Consider the following 8,110-nt stretch of genomic DNA (forward strand, 5'->3'; position numbering starts at 1 on the left):
AACAACGCATATTATTTGAAATTCGAATATTCTCAGCTTTGTTTTCCCGCGGGATTAACAGTTTAGAAGACTAGTCTGTAGGGAACCCCGGTGAAAGGGAGCCAATAGCCGCCCTGGATCAAGCCCCTCACGCTATACTCGAGCGCAGCTATGGTGTTGAGCTGCTTGGACCAGCCGACTCTCCCAATCGGGCTGGCGCCGGGGCCATAGTTGTGGAACTCGGCCAGCACCACCGTGTCCAGCCCCAGCGTCCCGTTCCACGGCAGCCAGCCGCTGGGATCGATCACCACGTCCAGGTAGGACTCGATGAAGATGGCGCGAGCGTAAGGCTTCCAGGGGCGGCCCAGGAATCCCTGGTGCTTGCCGGGCTCCGCCAGGCGGGCCTCGAGGTACTCCGGGGTGCCCGAGATCCAGCAGCTCTGGCACACAAAGGCCGTGTCCTGTGCCGGGTCCGTGCGGCCGTGCGCGGTGATGGTGCTCATGGTGTGGTTGGCGGCGCCGGGGCGGATCTGGATGTTGCAGTTCTGGAAGACGCTGGCGGCGTTGCCGAAGATGAAGTCGATGGTGCCGTAGATGGAGCAGTCCCTGTAGAACTGGCGGTACGCGTGCGTGTAGAGCGTGTCCTGGAACCCCCAGAAGGAGCAGCGATGGATGGCGGCCATGTCGCTGTCCACTCGCATCGCCACTGCCTGGCCGCCTGGCCCGGCGGTGTTGACGACGGTGATATCGCGCATCAGGAAGCCATTGCCACTCACGGCTGTAAAAAAACGCTCGTTAGTCGTGGAGAAAATGAAAACTACGATCGAAGAACTCGAGCGAAAAGTTCTAGCGTACCTACAGTTGCGGTTCGATACGTCGAGATGCCCATCACGGTGCTCAGGTTTCCGGTGATCACGGTCTTGTTGATGCCGTCGCCGACGAACGCGATCATGGTTTTGGTGCTGGGAATGCGGACGATCTCGTCGTAGACGCCTGCGGTGATGTAGATGGTGTACCTGCGGTTAAGGTGGTCGGGTGCGTCGTCCACTGCGGCTTGGATAGACGTGTGGCTTCCATAGTCGGGGTCGTGAGAAACCACGGCCTTCGCCACCGTTGCCTCGAGCTGTATGAGCTTGTTTCCATCGCGCCTCTCTCTCTCCATTTCTTTCAGGCTCCTGGCTACCACTGGAGTACGCCTCCAGGCCGAGAAATCGTCCCTGTTGGTCTCGAAGGCGTCGAGTGCCCAGAGTGCGTTGGTGATGAGTGGAATGCTCAAGTACCGGATGCGGCTGGAAACGGTGTCGCTAAACCTGGACAGATAGTCGTAGCAGTCGTTGTTGTACGTGAGCGCAGCACTGAGCCAATGCCGGACGTCGGCGAAGCTGTTGTTGCCTCGAAGTTCCCTTCCGAGCGAAAGCATCAAAACGTTCATGGAGCTTCCCAGGAGCTCTCGGATGTCTTCCAGTATCAGCTGCTTGCGAGAGGTGCTGTAGCCCATACCGTCCACGTCCAAAAGGCTCGAGTTCACTTGCTGAGACGCCAGCGTTATCGAATACTTGACGAACTCGGCCGGCTCCCGGGCCGCCACCACCACATCGGGTAACAAAAGAAAGTAGTGCTTGCAGAGCTTGTCGAACCTGGTAGCACTGCAGGCCATGGAGATGTTCTTGAGGCCGTCACCGGTGATTGCGAAGGAGCTAGCGGCCTGACCTCGACAGCCGGAAAAAAAAATCTGTAGCACCAAACCCACCGCCAGCACCACCACCATCATTCTGTGGAGACCTGTCAGCATTCGAGCGGCTGTGTGGACCTTTTCGACGTATCTCCTGGCCGATGGAACCGAATTTAGTTGTAAAGTCAAAGAGTAACTGAGTTATAGCCTGCTTCCCATAGTCCCAAACTTTTAAGCTGGTTGCCAACACCGTCCATGCAGACGGCGCACGCGAATAGAAAAATGGCCTCACAGAAAGGCTATGCCCGTCTTCTAATGAGCCCCATACTAATGCGGTGATAGTCCGGCCCAGACCAACGTTGTGAAATCACCTAATAGGAGCCCCCAAGTTTTCTGGCAAAACGCAAAGACTGGTGCTGGAACCGGCAGATCGTTTGACCATCGGATGCAAAAGATGCATAAGTCCGAGCGAAGAAACTGGATCGATCTGTATTTGTACAGTAAAATCATCTGGAGAAAGACGGCAGCATCAGCATATGTATACGGAAAATGCGTACCATTGAGCTACATCGAGGTCAAGGAAGAGAAAACCAAAACCAAGTAACTATGTCGTGGTGTTTTCGTTGCTCCTTGAGCTCTTCTTCTCTTCCTCGACCTGTGCGAGAAGAGCTTCCAGCTCGGCCTCGGGCAGCTCTTGGTAGCGCTTCTGCCACATTTAAACAATGGAAACGAGAGAAAGAACGCTTGTTCCGTTAGAGAAATCGTAAATGGAAGCAAATAAAAAAAAAGGAAAGGTACCTCCATCACTTTGAGCTCGTAGTCTTTGAGCTGCTTGGCGTAAGTCATGTCTTTGTTGGAGACCCGGAGAACATAGGATAGGATCCATCCCACTGTGAGCCCAAGAACCATGACTAGCTGCACAACGTTGCCAGCCTTGAGGGAATCCAGTCCAATTAACTGCGACCGAAAGAGGTTTCAAGACAAACCTGTGAACGATCGCTAGACACATACCTCTAGTCCAGACTTTAAACCAAATCCAAAGATTGTGATTCCAATTCCAATAAGGAGAACGTCTTTCCTCGTGTAGCCAAACGCGGGCTGGAAGCGGAAGAACAAAATATTTGTTAGAAACCATGATCGAGCTCCGAAATCTCACAAAATCCTTCTACGATTCGATAAAGAATCACACAGACCTTGTCTTCCGTCGCTCCAGACTCGCATTTTGCGATCAGTGAACCCCTCCTTCGTGTTCTTTGGAGTGTTCTTTGCAATGGAAATCGATTTCTTCCCAAAGCGATGGCGCCGGATCCCGCCATTGGAGCAAGAGCCTGGGCGCCACACCTAGCCCCATGAATCGAATGCCGGAGAAGGATCCCCAGCGTCACAGCTGACGAAATTGCCGCCATAGCTAAAACACTGAGATACCCCTAAACGTGAATATCCCCATTTTACGCTGACTCAGCCCTAGATTTTTTGCTAGCTGACTAGGATCCCTTTATGCTGACGCAGCCCTACATTCTTTCAAATGCTGACTAGGACTTTCATCTGCCCTAATTGTTCTTCCCGGCTATGGTCGCCGCGGCGGAGGACGATCTTGACAAGCAACACGCCGACGAGGGCTACGACGAGCTCGACAGCTACATCCGGCGCAAGAAGAAGGTACCGTGCGGCGATGTCTATGAGGCCGCGAGGGCGGGCGACATCGATCGCCTCAAAATCCTGCTCGAATCGGGCATCAACGTGAATGCTCGGGACGAATGGGACTCGGTGGCGCTGTATTACGCGTGCCTGGCCGGGCACGAGGACGCGGCCAGGATCTTGCTAGAGGGAGGCGCGATTTGCAGCGAGCACACGTTTGATGGCGATCGGTGCCACTACGCGGCGCTGAATCTCAGGGTGAGGCGATTGCTCAAGCTGTTCGAGGCCCGGCCGCCACCGCTGGCGCCACTGCCGGATTCTCTCAGGGCCCTCTTCTTCCGGTCCGGCCAGAATCACAGGTTTCTCGATCCGACGCTGGGCGACACTGGGAATTTCGATGCTGACGAGCTGGGCGATCCAGTCGGGCCGGACATTGTGTTCTACGCCCAAGGGCAGCCGATCGCTGCTCATCGCGCCATCCTCTCGGCGCGCTGCCGGTTCTTCCAGCGAAAGTTTGAGAAAGAGTGGAAGTCACGCAGCGAGATCCGGTTCTCCAGGAACAGGCTCTCGTTCCACGCGCTCTTTCGGCTCATCAGCTTCTTCTACTGCGATGTCTTGGACGTGGCCGTGGACGACATGGAGGACTTGCTCAGGATTTGCAAGGTGTGTGGATGCTCGGGGCTCCAGAGGGTCCTCGAGAAGGAGCTCGTTCATCAAAAGTTTGCCGACTACAAGTCACTCAACACCGACGATGACTCGCTCAAGAGGTTTATCATGCAAGGCTCGTCGCTGCCCGACGAGGAGAGACTGACTTGGGCGATGGATCGCCTCTTCAGCCTCTTGAAACATAAAAGTTTCGGGGAAGAGAAGGTTGATGGAGGCCAGGACTTTGCAGATATATGCTTTCTGGTGGAGGACACCAGTTTCAGATGCCATCGCGCGATTGTAGCAGCGCGGTCCGATTACCTGCGGACACGAATTCTCAGGATGGGAGAATTCAGTGGAGCTGTGTGTGTCCCGGAGGCTGATGGCTTGGAGATTCTGGAAGAACGGGATTTGAGTGCCGACGTGTTTGGCAAGGTGCTCCGATACATGTAAGTTTTTCTCTTATATCTTGCTTTTCTCATTGTTTTCTTCTTTGGTTTCAGCTACACAGATGTCTTGGAGGAATTTGAACTTGAACAGGTAAGAACCTTAAATGGTGCTTTTGTTTTTGAGGTTCACTTGAGCGCTACAGGCTGAAGAACTTCTCGATGTTGCTTCAAGATATCTTTTGTTTCCTCTCAGGCGCGCGGTGGCGGACGCTGTATATCCACATTTGGAGAATGCGTCGCCAGCGGAGTTATGTAAATGGCTCCTTGTCGCAGACATGTACGTTGATCTTTCTCGCTTTGAGCCGGTGCCTAACAAGCTTGTTTTGACAGGTACGGGGTCACGAGAATCAGGGAATTTTGCCTTGATACCATCGCCGTGAATTTTGAAAGCTTTGCGGCTACATCGGAGTTTAAGGCTTTGTTACAAAGGCTTCCACCGCCATCAGGAGATACATCAACGAGAACCACGATACCAAACGCTCCGGGGGGTGTTAAAGACGACAGTCAAGGGAACTTACTGGACGATTTACGTGAAAGGTGGCTAGAGGCTGAAGGTGCAGAACTTGACCAGAGGGATGAAAGTGCCAGGGATTTTGACAAAGTGCTAGAGCTGCTTCGTTCAACCGCAGAGAATGACGACACGGAAAGTCTGGAACTGGTTTAGAAATCAGGCGGCTGCCTCAGTTCAGGCTTTATAATTACGGGTCTTCGAATCTTCACGTGTTCAAGCTCGGCCTGCTCAATACGGATCAACTATGGGAAACGTCTCTCAAATCGCCGATTTTACCTCTGAGGTTCGAAGTGAGGATCGTCTTTTAATTTTGTCAAAGTTTTGCTGCACTTGCTCTCGAGAATTTTCGAGAATCGGTGCTAATACCAGAGCTGCAGATACCAGGTTATACAGCTATTACAGGATTCTTATACACTGATGAACCAACCAGCATTATCAAGAGCCTGTTGAGCCGGCATGCCAATCACGTCTTCTATTCGGGTATTGTGCTGAGCTTCTTTGAGATCCTTTGCGCTGTTTGGACCTCTTGCTGAGGACAAACTTTCCAGCGAGCGTTCCAAAGTGGTTAGAAAGACGTCGCCGTATGAATCAGGATTTTGCTCGAGAGACTCTTCTAGACCGCTTGTGCTGAAGCCATCAACTTTCGTCAGGTTGGAGGTCTGTGATTTGGTCTTTTAACTTCGTACACACAATGATCTATGCTTACTACCTTGCTCGTTTTGTGTCAGCATCGGCACTACGCATGCGGAGCTCTTTCAACTTTGGCAAGGCAGTTTTCAGTTTCTCTTCGAGGTGACTTTGAAGCTTGCAGCATTGATTTTGCGATATGTTCAAGAACATCAACGACTTGGGGAGTTCCAGATCTGAAGAAGCACATGAACAAAAGGTTTCGGAGTAGAAAGCCCGCTCACCTGGATCAACGTGGCTGATAGAATTGTTGGAGGCGTCAAGGAAAGCGAGCTTTGGCAGTGATTGCAGACCTTGCAAACTGGTAAGGTGGTTCCCAGAAACGGTGAGGAATTGCAGGTGCTTGGCGGCTTCTATGCCATTCAAGGTTGTGAGCTCGTTCTTCAGTAAAACAGGTCAGGTTATTTCAGAAGGATGGACAGATAGTGGACTACTACCTCTTGGAGATATAGGCTGGTTAGATTTCGTAGGCACAGGAAGAAGGCAGGCTCTAGTAACAGGATGTGCTCACGGTCAAGACGAACGTGTGTTAGTCCTTTCAAGGCTTCTTCTCTGGTTGGACAGCAGTGAGTTTTCAGAGCCCGAGCTAGCCAAGGTAACTCACATTGCGTGTGCGGATGCTACGTCCAAGAACTGGGATGGGAGGTTCCTTTCGGCAACCATGGCAGCCCAAAGAGCCATTGCTTCTCTTCGAAGATGAAGCTCTTCCTGCCAGTCTCGTTCTTCCATGGTCCGTGCCGTCTCTGTGCTTCGAATTTGAAACTTAACCGCGAAAGGTGAAATCGCCGGCTGTTCGGCCGACGGTTTCGACGGTTGTTTGTCAGGTAAAGAATGTATGTTTTTTACTTCTCAAAAGTGTCTATACAGGCCGAAGGACGCCGGAGCATTGCTAAACGCAACTTGGTCTCGATGATGATGGGAGGAGCTATTGCGAACTCAGGTATGTCATCGTTCTTCGGGCTTGTTCTTATCACTCCTCCGGCTGGCTGCTTGTTCCTTTGTTCGATGCATCATATCTTCTCCACTCCCAGCTGCGTTTTCAAGCTTCGAAAGAACCGCGTCCTTAGCTGACTGAATGAAGCTCTTACTCCGCTCCTGCCTGTCGTGAACAGTCGCCTGGACGTTCTCTCGAGTGTCGTTGATGTACTGCTTTGTTGCGTTCCATGCATCCGCTGTGCCTTGAGAAGCCTCATCCTTTTGCTGCCTTAGCATCTGTCCTGCGTTGTACGCTGCTTGTTCTATTTTCGCGAGCCCAGACTGTAGAAGTCCCCGCTGGTCTTCGGCTTTCTCTTTAGATTCGTTGGCTGTTTCTGTTGCTCTGTGACGAGCATCATCAGCTACTTGTCTGTGCTGGTGCGCCCTGTCGTGTGTACTTCCCAGCATGTCCTCGGCTTTGAGCTTTCCTTTCTCTCTTGTTTCCTCAAGCTTTTCCTTGGAGACTTGAACTGTTTCTTTTGCCTTGCCAAATATGTCTTCGGCTTTGAGCTTTCCCTTCTCACGCAGCTCCTCGTCCGCGCGTCTGGTGTTTTCACTCTTTTCGTATGTATTCTCTCTCGCTTTGCCGAGCATGCCCTCTGCTTTCAGTTTTCCCCGCTCCCGAATTTCTTCGTCTTTGCGTCTGGTTTCCTCACTTATCTCGCTGCTTTTTTCTCTTGACTTGCCAAACATGTCTTCTGCCTTTAGCTTCCCTCGCTCTCGTAGCTCTTGGTCGCTTTGAGCTCTTTCTGCAGTCTGTAAGGTTATTAGAGAGTGATTCGATCAAACTGTAAACTGTTTTACCCAATCTTTCACAGCTTGCAACAGTCCCATGTCCTTGACCTCCTCAGCGGCGTCATCTGCCGTGTCATAAACGCCTTTTCCTACCTTTCTGATTCGATCAGATGCCTCATCGCTGCTAATGTTTATCCTCGTTTTGAGATCGTCCAGTGCTTCTTCAGACTTGGCTTTGGCCTGTGATATCTTTTCTTGTACGAAGCCTTTTCCTTGCTCCGCCCGGGCTTGTGCTTCATGCTTGGCTCTATCAGCGGTCTCTTGACTGGTCTTTTTCGTCTCGTGCCACCTCCCCTCGGACCTGTCACCAGCGTCTTGGCCTTTCGTCTTAGCCTCGACGACACCTTTTACTCCACCTGCAAACTTTCGAGCCTGTTACAACGTTTAGTTATAAAGTTTACCTCTCGTGCTGTCGCTTGTTTCTCTGGACCTCTCTTTTGTTTGATCTGCAGCCTCATGACCTTTATCTCTGAGTTCTCGTCCTTGGTCGGACTCTCCCGTCACGAATGCTGCTACTGATTGTGCCATGGACTGGATGAAGCCTTTCTCTTCGTAAGCTTTATCTCTTGCTTGATCAGCAAACTGCCGTCCTTTGTGTTGAACCTCATCCAAAGTTTCTCGACCTTTTTGCTTGGCTTCATTGGATGTGCTTTTTGTTCTCTCTTGCATTTCTCGTCCCTTATCTGATTCACGAGTTCGTTACAGACTTCATGAAGCCTTTGTTATGAACTTTACCTTTCGCCGCGTCTGCTGTCTCTT

The 8,110-nt window shown here is 51.7% G+C and overlaps 5 protein-coding genes across 10 annotated transcripts in view; 1 reads left to right on the forward strand and 4 right to left on the reverse strand.

The window, feature by feature from the left end:
• On the reverse strand, positions 1–1,790 carry LOC9659367 (pectinesterase). The gene is made up of 2 exons (XM_002965259.2): positions 835–1,790; positions 1–757 (listed from the first exon to the last, which is right to left on the reverse strand). The coding sequence occupies exons 1-2, from the start codon at positions 1,769–1,771 to the stop codon at positions 63–65; spliced, it is 1,632 nt and encodes a 543-aa protein (XP_002965305.2). The 5' UTR covers positions 1,772–1,790; the 3' UTR covers positions 1–62.
• Positions 1,791–2,121: 331 nt separating this feature from the next.
• On the reverse strand, positions 2,122–3,091 carry LOC9660511. The gene is made up of 4 exons (XM_002965260.2): positions 2,845–3,091; positions 2,663–2,749; positions 2,450–2,608; positions 2,122–2,357 (listed from the first exon to the last, which is right to left on the reverse strand). The coding sequence occupies exons 1-4, from the start codon at positions 3,055–3,057 to the stop codon at positions 2,256–2,258; spliced, it is 561 nt and encodes a 186-aa protein (XP_002965306.1). The 5' UTR covers positions 3,058–3,091; the 3' UTR covers positions 2,122–2,255.
• Positions 3,092–3,213: 122 nt separating this feature from the next.
• LOC9660512 (BTB/POZ domain-containing protein At2g04740) overlaps positions 3,214–8,110 on the forward strand; it is an 8,249-nt gene continuing 3,352 nt past the window's right edge. For 4 of the 6 annotated variants that reach the window (XM_024669965.1, XM_024669967.1, XM_024669970.1 and 1 more), the window contains exons 1-6: positions 3,214–4,383; positions 4,438–4,474; positions 4,527–4,660; positions 4,714–5,551; positions 5,623–6,405; positions 6,449–6,521. In XM_024669965.1, the coding sequence (XP_024525733.1) occupies positions 3,221–4,383; positions 4,438–4,474; positions 4,527–4,660; positions 4,714–5,047 (1,668 nt within the window). In that variant the 5' untranslated portion in view covers positions 3,214–3,220 and the 3' untranslated portion in view covers positions 5,048–5,551; positions 5,623–6,405; positions 6,449–6,521. The remainder of the gene's footprint in view (positions 4,384–4,437; positions 4,475–4,526; positions 4,661–4,713; positions 5,552–5,622; positions 6,406–6,448; positions 6,522–8,110) is intronic. The other 2 variants (XM_024669969.1, XM_024669966.1) reach the window with 2 other exon arrangements.
• LOC112344694 lies at positions 6,510–7,343 on the reverse strand. The gene has a single exon (XM_024669982.1). It carries the CDS (start codon positions 7,247–7,249, stop codon positions 6,527–6,529), a length of 723 nt encoding a protein of 240 aa, XP_024525750.1. The 5' UTR covers positions 7,250–7,343; the 3' UTR covers positions 6,510–6,526.
• On the reverse strand, positions 7,337–8,091 carry LOC112344695. The gene is made up of 2 exons (XM_024669983.1): positions 7,753–8,091; positions 7,337–7,707 (listed from the first exon to the last, which is right to left on the reverse strand). Exons 1-2 carry the CDS (start codon positions 8,018–8,020, stop codon positions 7,340–7,342), a joined length of 636 nt encoding a protein of 211 aa, XP_024525751.1. The 5' UTR covers positions 8,021–8,091; the 3' UTR covers positions 7,337–7,339.

The sequence above is a fragment of the Selaginella moellendorffii genome, unplaced genomic scaffold (genome assembly GCF_000143415.4).
Source record: "Selaginella moellendorffii unplaced genomic scaffold, v1.0 SELMOscaffold_5, whole genome shotgun sequence".
NCBI lineage: Eukaryota > Viridiplantae > Streptophyta > Lycopodiopsida > Selaginellales > Selaginellaceae > Selaginella > Selaginella moellendorffii.

Coding starts and splice junctions, on each gene's coding strand:
- LOC9659367 (XM_002965259.2), bottom strand. CDS start 1,771: ATGCTGACAGGTCTCCACAGAATGATGGTGGTGGTGCTGGCGGTGGGT. Junction 758..834: donor GTATCGAACCGCAACTGTAG/GTACGCTAGAAC, acceptor GTTTTTTTACAG/CCGTGAGTGGCAATGGCTTC.
- LOC9660511 (XM_002965260.2), bottom strand. CDS start 3,057: ATGGCGGCAATTTCGTCAGCTGTGACGCTGGGGATCCTTCTCCGGCAT. Junction 2,750..2,844: donor CTGGAGCGACGGAAGACAAG/GTCTGTGTGATT, acceptor TTCCGCTTCCAG/CCCGCGTTTGGCTACACGAG. Junction 2,358..2,449: donor ACGAGCTCAAAGTGATGGAG/GTACCTTTCCTT, acceptor TAAATGTGGCAG/AAGCGCTACCAAGAGCTGCC.
- LOC112344694 (XM_024669982.1), bottom strand. CDS start 7,249: ATGTTTGGCAAGTCAAGAGAAAAAAGCAGCGAGATAAGTGAGGAAACC.
- LOC112344695 (XM_024669983.1), bottom strand. CDS start 8,020: ATGCAAGAGAGAACAAAAAGCACATCCAATGAAGCCAAGCAAAAAGGT. Junction 7,708..7,752: donor AACAAGCGACAGCACGAGAG/GTAAACTTTATA, acceptor GAAAGTTTGCAG/GTGGAGTAAAAGGTGTCGTC.